The following is a 12,534-nucleotide window of genomic DNA, read 5'->3' as shown; positions in this document are numbered from 1 at the left end:
ACTTAAGTTGAAGAATGTTATGTCTGACTTGAAGTTCTGTCATTGAGATACAGCCAAGTGTGACGTTCTTTTATCATCCCTTTAATTTCTGTAGACTAATCAATGTATAAGACCCTTTCACTGACTGAATTAGAACATGACTGGTTCTCTTAGGCTTTTCTTTCTTTTGAGCAGTTCTTTCTCGCTTCCAGAACAGAAACAATTTGGCTCTTTTACCAGGATGAACCTTAAAACAATGAAATCATTAGCTGTCACACCTTTAAGGATCAAGCTAAATGGGTGATCCACTTATACATCTTTGACCACAAATGGCTAAATCTAGTGAGCTTGCTGGCCCAGTTCTGGGAGACACTAGAGAACACGATCCATTATGCTTCTGCTAGTTTTCTTTTTTAATATTGTAATAAAATAACCAATTTGATTAGAGGGGTGATACACACACATTTTACTTGGATGCACATTCATATCCAGAACTCAGATCAGAGCAAATAATTCTGAGATATTAGTAACAAAAAAGCCCTTCCTGGATGGTAGGAGTCTCTCACACCAGAGAACACATTACAAATATTAATAGACAAAAATAGCCACTTCCACAGCTGGTGTATATTGGGACTGCTCAACTGAAGTTAGCAGAACTATGACAGTTCATACTAGCAGATGCGCTGGCCCGTAATACCGACTAATTTTTTTTGTGCTTATAAACAGCCGTGTATGTATCAACACTAGATGAATCCAGAATGATGTTAGTAATGGGCATTATAATGAATCCCGCTAGAATCTTTGATGAAAAGAGATTCCATTTTCTGAAATCTAAGCACTCATGCATAAAATGTGACCTCAAGCCTTGGGATGTGGATAATCTACAGCAGTGATTCCCAACCAGGGAACCAACATGTACCCCTGGGGGTATGGAGAGGTCCTTCCGGGGTTACATCAACTCATCTATTTGCCTAGTTTTACAACAGGCTACATAAAAAGCACTAGTGAAGTCAGTACAAACTAAAATTTCATACCATGACTTGTTTATACTGCTCTATACACTGTACACTGAAATACAAGTACAATATTTATATTTCACTTGATTTATTTTATAATTATATGGTAAAAATGAGAAAGTAAGCAATTTTTCAGTACTAGTGTGCTGTGACACTTTGTGGTTTTATGTCTGATTTTGAAAGCAAGTAGTTTTTAAGAGAGGTGAAACTTGGTGGTACACAAGACAAATAAGACTCCTGAAAGGGCACAGAAGTCTGGAAAGGTTGAGAGCCGCTGATTTTCATTGTTTTCTTGCTGTGAGTTACAGTGGCTGTCTGCTCCCATCGGCCCTTCATGACAGACCAAGAGAAGGTTCTGGCAGTCGTTTGTGTAAACATGACAGTACCTGCTGAGGTCTTATCTATATGAACAGTATATTTGCAGCATGGGGTATAAGTCTACCTTGCACTTGCCTGCTGTGCACAAAGTATCTGGGCGGAGCCTGTTGATGCGCACTAAAAGTTCCCCAGTGCACTCTGAAACAAGACAAGATATTTTAGTGCACATCAGTAGGGTCCACAGGGACACTGAGTGTGCGGGTAGGGTATTGTGAGGTAGACTTACACCCCAACTTGCCATGCACTGTTTGTATAGACAAGCTCTTTGAGAAGGAAATTTGATGGGAGACACAAAACTGAGCACCCTGAACTCTGAATTAAGATCCTCTTCATGACTTCAATAAGACTTAAGTAGATACAGTATCTTACAGGACTTCATCTGAAGTGTGAATAATATATGTTTCATTCTTTCTCTTTACCTCCTTCTCTGTTCCACTCTGATCTGCAACCAGCTGGTCAAACACAGTTCCATAGTCCTCATATATCTTCTGCATCTCATTGATGTGACTGGCTACTTTTTCCATTGCCTTCAGCGCTTCTGAAGTTTTTAAACAAATCCACCATTTAACAGACAAATAATTCAGTTTCATTTTATAAGTGCATGCTTTTTTTTTTTATTAAAGCCTAGGAGAGATTTTTACTCAGGGTTGAAAGTATTCAAGGTCCCAAGCCAGAATGGTCCATGACCAACAATAATTATGACTAGATCAGTACTTTACTTAGTAAATATGGGCTCTACACTTGTGGATAAGCATATTCAAAGAGCTTCTTAGCTAGTGTTTTAAATCCCTCAAAAGACTGAAATAAATATTTTAGTAAAAAAGCTACAAAGTATATAAAACTTCAGCCGGTAGTAAATATAGCTGTGGTTGTGGCACCATTAATATAAACAAGAATCAATGAATAAGGTCATTAGGAGCTTCAGTGTGACTACAGCCACACTAAAATAAGCTGTTTGCATGAGTTTTACTGTAAAAAAAAAAAAAAAAAAAAGGGGGGGGGGGGGGGGAGTTTGGCTCAGCCCAGGAAGACTTGGGGAAATACAGTAGCCAACCACACAGGCTCCTTGCATGTTGTATCTTGGGGAAACATTCATGAGGTTAAATTCTATAGACCAGCTTTAAAATAAAAAAAAATCTTACTACTACAAGAAAGGTGTTGAATTTCAGCTGGATTTATATATAAAGGGGTCAGAAGAGGTGAGGTTTGCTTCCTCACACCCTGCCAACTGTTAACTGAGTATTCCTTTCATATTTTGGTGTCAAGTTTATTCCACCAGCAACTCATCTCAAGATTGGTTTTGATGCAGAAAAGCTATTTTCTTCTTTAAGAGTTTCCCCAGCTCTTGGGGTTTATGGCACAGCTTCACATTTGACTCCATAAAGTGATCAGGGTTGCTGACACCTGTATTTACTTGGCATCTATTCTGAATCCTCCAGTAAAGGTTCTAGCCAGCTCTATTTGAAGTCAAAGGAAAGTTTTGCCATTCGCACCATATTATCTGGGCATACCTGATAAACCTGTTGCTTTGATGTTAGCCTCAGATTTCTCACCTACAACAGATTTTTGCTCAGTCTGTATGTTGTGAAATGAAAAAAATTAACCCATAAAACGTTTCCTCGAAAGGCTGATCCCTCAGATGCTGAGTGCTTTCAAGTTCCACTGAAATAATTTAAAATCCAAATAAAGGATCAAATGGGAGTTTTTCTTGGGTGAGAGAGGGAAGACTAGGTCCTAGACAATAATAACCCCTACTTCATTTTCTCTTGTGCTTAAACAGGTGGTCTTTTCCTTTCTAAATGGGAAGATTGCAAACCTCTGAAGTCATAAATCCATCTCTACTAAAATGAGAGTTATGGGCAATTTTCTCTCACTGATTTGGCTGAGTTTTTTTAACATATTTTGACAGTGAATAATAACCACAAGATGGAGCTTTCTTCACCATTTCCTAGCTTTAAAAAAAAAAAGCAAGCACACTGAGTTGTCTTGATTGTGTTTCAAGAATAATACAGAGTGGGAAGCTTGGTCCCAACCATCATGGCAGCTCTTGGCCATACCCATTTTTTCAAAGACATCCATACACTCCAACATCTAGTAGGATTTTTCCGAGAAACAACGGAAAGCAGCTTGCTCTTAATCACTTTTTTTTTTTTTTTTTTAAAAGGAGAGAAAGGAAAGTAAGTATTATTCTCTCTAGGATTTGAGACGACTTTCTAATAACACAGAAATTCTGCTGGTGTGTAACAGTTGTACCATTTTGATAAGGGTTGAAACTAAACTGAAACTCCCTTTAGTCTCCATAGAAGAATGAAGATCGAGACCTGTCAGATGATAATGCTCCTCACTCTCATTATCTGTCAGGGACACCAGTTCCTTCAGGAGCAAGGGGTACTTCAGCACTCTCTGGACAGGCTTGATGAGGTACGACTCCAGCGTAGAAGAATGCTGTTTCGTGGGGTTCCGTGCATCCAGAAAGGCCTTAAAAGCTTTATCTGTTTTGGCTAAATGTAGAAAGGAAACCTGGTCAGTTCAATGTAGAAGTCATAGAAGCTAATTGAAGAACAGAAGAACACGTTTCCATTTTTTTTTTTATAAAGGCACTTTTCATATGCATTTCAAACACTGCTTTATGCAGAAAATGAATAATTAATCGTGGGTTTTAATAGCATAATAATTACAAGTAATGTTACAGAACTGACAGCTGCTGAGTGAGCATCTCCTGGGCACAACTCTCTCAATGTACCATAAACTTGGCCTGCTCCAAAACAACCAAACACCAAGATCTCAGTGTGAAAGAACTAATTTAACACTTCCATCTCAACGTACACTTAGTTCTCTGCAGCTTTGACTGACACAAACCCTCATATGTTGCGCGCACACATACACCCAAAAATAGATCTCAAAGCTGCTGTTTTTTTAAGTGTGAACTGAATCTGTAGATAGCACAGCCTTATGGAAAGAGCTTCTGTTGTTATTCAAGCTACTCTGAAGGTGTTACAAAAGAAAACTTCTCCTATTATTTTCTCAGATCATGATTACATTTCAGCACAAGGACAGATCACAGATATTCATGTAAAAAGACCTCCCACTTCTCCTTTTTTAATATTAGGATTCTCCTGGGGCACAAACCTCAAATTGATAAAACTAGTTATAGTGATTTATTTGAAGTTAAAGTCATGCAAATGAATTATATCAATCAAAAAAATGAATTACCTCGCTCAAGGACTTTCTGAACTTTTATGTGGTTTGCACAGAACCCACTGTACAGTTTGAAGTGGTCAGCATAATATAGGAAAGAACCACCGAGTGAAAACAGCAGTTTCTGAAACCAAGATAATCAACATATTTATTTATTAAAATCTTAATTAAGGCTCTGCAATGATTTAAATAGTTTATATTGTGGCCCCATTTCCAAGCTAAGGCAGCTTCTGTTCTGGATATATTCTCTAGATATAACCATAAACCTAATTTAACAACTGGAATCACTGCATACCAGAACATTAAAGTGTGGCTCCACTGTGAAAAGCCAGATAGTCTTGTTAGATTCTGTATTTGTTTTGTTTCAAAGGCTTTCCTATAAATATGCTCAGTTTACAACTGAAAAAGGTGGTTGAAATGGATTTTTCCAAAGGGTAGGTGTTTGAAAAGCAAGTGTACCCTCTCTGACGTATGGCTGTATAAGTGAGAGGGTTCTAGTAGAATATGGACCCTTTTGACTTTAGGTTATATATTCAAATCCAATCCAGGTTTGTAGGTAAAAGTTGTTCCCATTTGACAATTACTCAGTGGCCTACGGTAAATGATTGGATGGTTTCAGCCAGTTCTCTGTGGACATCACCAAAACAACCACTTCATCTGGCAGTCAGTCTCAGCCTCAGCAATGAGACCAAGCATTGCAAGGGTTTGGGCACTGACTCTCCCCTCATTCGTCCCTCCAGGTCAGGATTAAAGGTGCGACAACGGACCAGCGGTGTCCAAGATAGAGAACTTCAGTCTCCGGTGCTATCAAAATGACATGTTTCATGAACATTGAATTCACTTTTTAAAAAAGAAAAATTAAGAACTTCTTTAAGAAATTGAGCTTTCCCTATTTATTATGTATCTTTGGGAAATAAGCTAATGAAATGCATACAAGCTAAAGATTAATACTGTAATTAGTGCCACTTCATAGAGCAATCCAAGAAAAAACAAATCAGTAGTTATAATAAAATTCTAGTGTTTCTCCATTACTCATTACATCTCCATACCTCCTGTCTTCTACACAAAGAAAATCACAGCTAGCATGAGCCTGTCAATTGAAAAGTGTGAAGAGGCAGTTTTCCTGCACTTATAAAAATAATTCCCTGTACTCCTCCACTCTCCCTGCCCCAGGTATGTGTGGGTCAGCTACACCAATTACTTCATCTTTGATTCCTTTCTCTGCCAACAGCGTCATGTTGCAGCATGAGTCTGCAAAAATAAATCGGTTTTGCTGTGTCTGCTGCTTAACAACAGCATATTTTATAAATGGAGCTTCACACAGACACAATGGGATTCCATTCCTGTACTTGCATATGCAAACACATGCAATCATTTGCTCTTCAAAAACCCTGTTTACCCCACTGGAAAGGTATTAGGAAGTTTACTTTACACTGACAATATTGCTTCTTGCACAAGGTTTAATAACTGGTCATGCTGTTGAATACACTTAGTTTACCCTTCAATGACTATATTATATAGTTTTATCCTACTACATGGCTGCAATGGGATAGGGAGAAGGTTGGGCAACCATGTGATGGAGCTTATGGTGTTGGAAAGAATATGGGTGACTGTATGGGTGAAAAGAAAGTAGGGGCTGATGCCAGAAGAAGGTATAAAAAAAATTCTGATGATTTTCAAGCCTGTTAACATTTTTTTCCAAAAGGTGGTAATTCCTGGGTGCTTTTGTGTTTCTTTTTTTGGATGAAGGTAAGCTTGGGAAGGACTGCGAGTCCTGGAGACTACCAGGGCAGGAGAGATATCTTATTAGAAAGCAATCCACAGAATGACAGAGTAAAAAAGTAGGAGCCATTAAAAGAGATGGGAAGGGGACAAACCAAAAAAGTAACAAAACTTTAAAAATAGCCTTTTTACCCAAAATTTCTTTAGTGAAAGTCAATGCGTATCTGGGAGACACAGCAGAACTGTCCCCTACTTCCATAACGCCGCAGTCACGGGATAGGAGCCACCTCTTGTGCGTGGTGAATGAGTGATGCTACTAAGGCATATTGAAGAACCATACAGTGGGCCATATTCTGCCTTCACTTACTCTCAATGGGCCCTGGATGTGAGAGAACTCCCATTGTCTATAGTTGGGGTTATTTGTATCATGTAGCTGGTGAATTAGGCACCATCACTTCAATGGACTGCAGGGGGCATAATTGCAGAGCAGAATTTGGCCAAGCGATAATGACCTTGCTATAAGAGAACACAGCACCTTTAAGCATTATGTGTTTATAGAATACTGAACATCTAAATCTGTACTTGTTTCCAGTGGCACATCATGCACCATGGAAAAGAGAAGAACTAAAATGCAAAGTAGGCCTTTATTTTTCATTTCTGAATTCAGTCAGTGCTCAAATATGTATTTGCAATAAAAAGCAAAGCTAACATAAAAAACCTGCTATATGGAGAGAAAGAGAAGAGAGAGAGAAAATAAACCTAAATACCAGAACTCTGCACAAACTTCCAGACATTACAATTTGTTAAAAGACCACATGTTTACCCGAAACTGGGATGGGGTTTCCAGTGTGTTAAAATCTGAGGAGGAAGAAATTCCATCTTCCAGGGTCTCCAAAAACACCTTCTGGAAATTTAACATTTCTGGCAGACTGCCAAACAATGACTCCATCTGTGTGAAAATCAGACATGACAGATATGAAGTGTCCAACTTTACTGGATGCCATGAGGAGACAATCCACTAAAGAGGAGCTATAAGCAAAGGGATGCCACAGGTCAATGATTTTTTGTTTTCTTAATAATGTTGGCATTGACTCCACAAAGAAAAAGTGGCTAAAAAATACCAAAGTATTTTTTAGAAACGTTTTAGTCAGGAGAACAATTACCATTACAAAAGATGTAACTAATGTGCTAAATAGAAAAACACAATAGCGTATGCTCTATTGGTATGTTTGTTGTTTGCTTTTTCTGTCATGTTCGCCCAAGTGTCAAGTGATTTTGGAAAGAATAAAAAAGAACGAAGAAAACATCTTTTTTAACTATTGCCTCACCTCATCTTGGGTAAGGAAGGTCTCATTTTGAAGGGGTTCCAAGTATAACTCAAAAAGGCAGCTCAAATCCTGCAAGAAACAAAGAATTTGCTCAGCTTTATATAACAATTCAAAACCATACTGCATTTGAGAGCTGTGTATAAAAATCACGTTCAAGAAGAAAACTGAGAAACAATTCACTTTTTTGCAATACTAAAAACTATTTTTAGTTTAGACGCAAACTAATCGGAACCTAACACTGAAGCTTTATCAGTCTTATAGCCCCAAACTGCACAGTTTAACAAAGAAATGTTTTAGTGCAGAGAGGTATACAAATATTACAGAAGATAGTTTTATGAAGAACACAAATATAGAAATACATGAACAACATCAAGGTTCATAAGCATGCAGGTTGGGTGAACAATAGCAGTAACAAGTCCATTAAACATTAGTATTAACAATCAAAATGATGTGTAGTGTTTTTAAATCTTATTACACATTAAGGTGCTTTGTTATTTTTTCAGGGCAACATGATTAAAGGGCTTTTCCAGTCATTTCTTCACAGACTTGAAGCTGTTTTGGAAGACTTATTATGTCATATCAAAGTGTGATGGCTGCCTCGTGGGTCAATGCAGTAGGGCTTTGTCACCCTGAGAAAAGAAGTGGCAGAATTTCTTAACGGGAAGGGCAGAATGTGTGTCTTCTTGAGAGCCCTGCACCAAAATGTTATGACTTGCCTGATCTGGGATGTTTGGCAGCTATTACAACACACCTCAATGACCTCCATATTAAACCACAAGATAAAAAGAATCTGAATTGTCATCCTTGAAGCTATTTGAATTTTGGGGGATCAAGATGAAACTATCTGATTACCAAATGCCTGCACATAGATTAGGTCATGTTCTCATGTCCAAGTAGGTACAATGCTTGCTTTGTATCATAAGTGGATGTATCCAAATATCTAAGGGCACACTGAGTCTTGATTAAAGTGAAAAGGAGTACTTGTGGCACCTTAGAGAACTAACACATTTATTTGAGCATAAGCTTTTGTTAACTGTAGCTGTAGCTCACGAAAGCTTATGCTCAAATAAATTTGTTAGTCTCTAAGGTGCCGCAAGTCCTCCTTTTCTTTTTGTGGATACAGACTAGCATGGCTGTTACTCTGAAACCTTGATTAAAGTGGTCTCTATACAAGAAAGAGCAGCTGGACTTCTTCAGGGATCCATTTTATGTAGATATACCTAGTTTGCTCGAGGAAGCATAGCTGGAGATAATTGAGATTTCTAAAGCAAATACATTGGGAACCTTCCCTCCTAGACTTCCACATGCATGTTGATTCCAGCAAATACCTATACCTAATAGCATATATTTTGAGATCAAGTGTTAGGTTGGCAGTACTTCGGATTGTGAACAGGCTTCTTCCTTGATGAAAGTTAACAAATCCAAGCTTCACATAAGACTTTTAATTGAAGTTTCTCCTTTTGGAATTCAGACTTAATTAGCTTGGGTCTAATTAAAGAGCCAGGCATTCAAAAAAAGTATGGCCTTATTTACTAATTGAACAAATTATTATTACTAGAAACAGCTGAAATTGTGCATTATGTGTTTAAGTCTCCCTGGCTGCAGATTCAAAAATAATTGCCAATTATTGACCAATTCATTAGTTTCCATGGTAAGAGACATTCTTCGTAATCAGAAAAGCTAATCTTTAAAAATATGTGAAAGCTTAAATTCTGGAGAAGTATGGAAAAATCCACTGGATGACCTGACAGGATGATCTCAATCCTCAGATATTGCAGATGCCCTCTACCCATGAATTTCCACTCCCCTGGATATAAGAATACATCTCAAATTGCCCAGGGATCTGAAATCTTAGGGCCTGGACCTGCAGTCGTTACTCACAAAAGGTAAGTCCATTGAAGGTGATGTGAATGCTCATGTGAGTAAGCTCAGGCCCTTTTAATGGTCAGCTCATACACAGATAAGCCTGAAAATGTACAAGTATAGTATGCAAACCATTGTAGAGCTCAACAGGAAGCATATAGCTAAACAGAAGGTTTTTTCTATTACCTTGACATACGATTTCTCAGTGTCCATAAGTTCTTGGATGACCTTTCTCAACCTATCTGCATCAGACAGGGCTCGTCCCAGTGGTCTCAGGGGTGGATCTTGGCTGTCCTTTTGTCCTTCCATGCCGTTTGCCTGGACTTCAGGAAATTTCTGACACAATGTAGTAATTTGTTCGGTGCTCTATTGGATTAAAAGAAGTAGACTCATTTGAAAACAAAGGACACAAAAGGTAGGTGCAGCCTTTTTAGAACTTTATATAGGAAAGGGGATTCACAGATTCATGTTTCCTCCTGTTCTAAATTCACTGGGCCATATCAGACCATTGATTTTTAAAGCATAACTCCCTATTGCTTTGAAGGCATAATACAGCATAAAAGAAAACAATAAATGGCATAATGTGGTCCTTTACAAGAAAAATTGTTTCACAGATCAAAACAACAACATTTGCAATTTTCTAGTGATTTGATCCAACATTTTTTGTACTGACTTCCGTGGATGTTTAACACATACAGGAAATACAAGATCATGCTCAATCTGCAACATCTATTTTGATACTAAGCATTGTCTGAAGTTACTTTCTGTATAATCTATTTCTCCTCTTTTTTGCCACATTCACTCCAGGAAGATAGGAAGGAACAGAAAATAAAATGTTCTTTACCTTTCTTTTTACTCGTTTTTATTTATTATCTGTTTCAGATTATTGACTTTCAATAAGACATGAGCTTCTTAGTGTCAAAGTCACTTTTGAAAATGGGACTTAGGAACCTAAATCATGTAGGGGTGTTTGAAAATTTTAACCATAGTAAAAAAAACGAGATAACAGTTTCTCAAGCAGGATGAGAGGTGGAGATGAAACAAAAAGGGTAATGAATCCTAGAAGAAAACAGGAGAATGCCTCCTGACAATGCGAGACTGTTTCCTAGTATACCCCAGAGTGTTTAGTCTAGCACAGTTTTAAATTACACAAGCAATACGATTTCCAATACTCCTATATGTCTGAGTACAACTTTATACCATGAGCAGCACTGAAGTATCTGACAGGTTTCAGAGTAGCAGTCGTGTTAGTCTGTATTCACAAAAAGAAAAGGAGTACTTGTGGCACCTTCGAGACTAACAAATTTATTTGAGCATAAGCTTTCATGAGCTACAGCTCACTTCATCAGATGCATCTGTTCCTGTATATACCTATATGTACACTGTACCTGCAGTGTCTAATACTAATATTGGATTGTCACAAAATGTTGTGCCATATCTTATATTCTATTTAGGAGACCAAGCCATAAATGAAATCAGCTGCACACATGTGTGAGTCCATATACAAATGTTTCCTTCATGGTTCTGAACTAAGGTGCTGATTCAGCAAAGCAGTCAGTGCAATATACAGCAGCCCTTAGGCTGCTCTAAATTACTTCAAAAGTCATTTCAGATGGCCAAAAATTAGGGAAGCTTAAAGGTGGCTCCTTTCCACTCCCTTTCCTTCTCAACTATTCTGAGTCCAAACTCAGCACAGCACAGCCTTTAGTCCAGAATATGGAGCTGGGTGTCCTAAGCGATAATGTCAGGCTAAAATCTGAAACAGGAACTACAAAGGCTTGCCATGTTATGGTGTCATCCAATGGAGAAATAACAGAAGTTCTGATGTTTAGGGAAGTAGCTCGTAAACCAGGGAAGGGCAAACTTTTTGGCCTGAGGGCCGCATTGGGTTTTGGAAATTGTATGGAGGGCTGGTTAGGGGAGGCTGTGCCTCCCCAAATAGCCAGGCGTGGCCTGACCCCTGCCCCTTATTCCCCCCTCCTTCTCACCCTCTGACGGCCCCCTCTCGGGACTCCTGCCCCATCCAACCCCTCCATTCCCTGATGGCCCCCCGAGGACCGCTGCCCCATCCACCCCCCCGCTCCCTGTCCCCAACTGCCCCCAGGACCCCATCCAATCCCTCCTCTGATTCCTGACTGCCTCCCCCCATCCAACCATCCCTTCCTCCCTGTCCCCTGACCGCCCCCAGAACCCTCACCCCTGACTTCCCCCTGCCACCCCATCCAACCCCTCCTCTCATTCCTGACTGCCTCCCCCCGGACCCTTGCCCCATCCAACCACCCCTTCTCCCTGTCCCCTGACCGACCCCAGAACCCCCACCCCGACTTCCCCCCGCCACCCCATCCAACCCCTCCTCTCATTCCTGACTGCCCCCCTGGGACTCCTGCCTCTGACCGCCCCAACCCCTATCCAAACCCCTGCCCCTTGAACACCCCTCCCAAACTCCGCTGCCCTCTATCCAATCCCCCTGCTCCCTGCCCCCTTACCACGCTGCCTGGAGCACGGGTGGCTGGCGGCGCTACACATGGAGCCAGCCATGCCACCGTGCAGCACAGAGCACCGGGTCAGGCTGGGCTCTGCAGCTGCACCGTCCCAGGAGCTCACAATCCCACCCCCCAGAGCATTGCGCCAGCGGTGCAGTGAGCTGAGCCTGCAGGGGAGGAGCCGGCGGCTAGCCTTCCAGGCCAGATGCTCTGCCACATTTCCTATAACCATTAGGCAACGTGCATCATATAATGACACCATAAATTACAGCATAAAATCCCAATCAATTATTCGACAAAATAAATATGCATTCCTAACATCCAGATAAGTGGATATAATTTTTTAAAATGTCAAACAATATCAACGTAGGACTTTCCAGTCCCTGGCTTTAAATGGCTATTATTCCCAAACAATGCTTACAGTACCTTGCAACACTAATGCATGCAAGCATCTACTCCACAGTCCCTGTGTAATGACAGCTCTCAGGACTGCGGAATCTAGTTAAGGGCCATATTTACAGCACAAAATAGGATTTGACAAAATACAGTATACATTGAATGGCATCT

The 12,534-nt window shown here is 39.9% G+C and overlaps 1 protein-coding gene across 10 annotated transcripts in view; it reads right to left on the bottom strand.

Annotated features, from left to right (window-relative positions):
* Nucleotides 1-12,534, bottom strand: part of TIAM2 (TIAM Rac1 associated GEF 2) — a 217,752-nt gene that overhangs the window by 13,315 nt on the left and 191,903 nt on the right. For 8 of the 10 annotated variants that reach the window (XM_073337723.1, XM_073337719.1, XM_073337722.1 and 5 more), the window contains 6 exons: nucleotides 9,671-9,850; nucleotides 7,622-7,690; nucleotides 7,117-7,242; nucleotides 4,587-4,695; nucleotides 3,695-3,874; nucleotides 1,793-1,911 (listed from right to left, as the gene is read on the bottom strand). In XM_073337723.1, coding sequence (XP_073193824.1) covers nucleotides 1,793-1,911; nucleotides 3,695-3,874; nucleotides 4,587-4,695; nucleotides 7,117-7,242; nucleotides 7,622-7,690; nucleotides 9,671-9,850 — 783 coding nt within the window. The remainder of the gene's footprint in view (nucleotides 1-1,792; nucleotides 1,912-3,694; nucleotides 3,875-4,586; nucleotides 4,696-7,116; nucleotides 7,243-7,621; nucleotides 7,691-9,670; nucleotides 9,851-12,534) is intronic. The other 2 variants (XM_073337720.1, XM_073337721.1) reach the window with 2 other exon arrangements.

This window comes from Lepidochelys kempii, chromosome 3 (assembly GCF_965140265.1).
Source record: "Lepidochelys kempii isolate rLepKem1 chromosome 3, rLepKem1.hap2, whole genome shotgun sequence".
NCBI lineage: Eukaryota > Metazoa > Chordata > Testudines > Cheloniidae > Lepidochelys > Lepidochelys kempii.
This window is presented reverse-complemented; position numbering and strand designations above follow the sequence as displayed.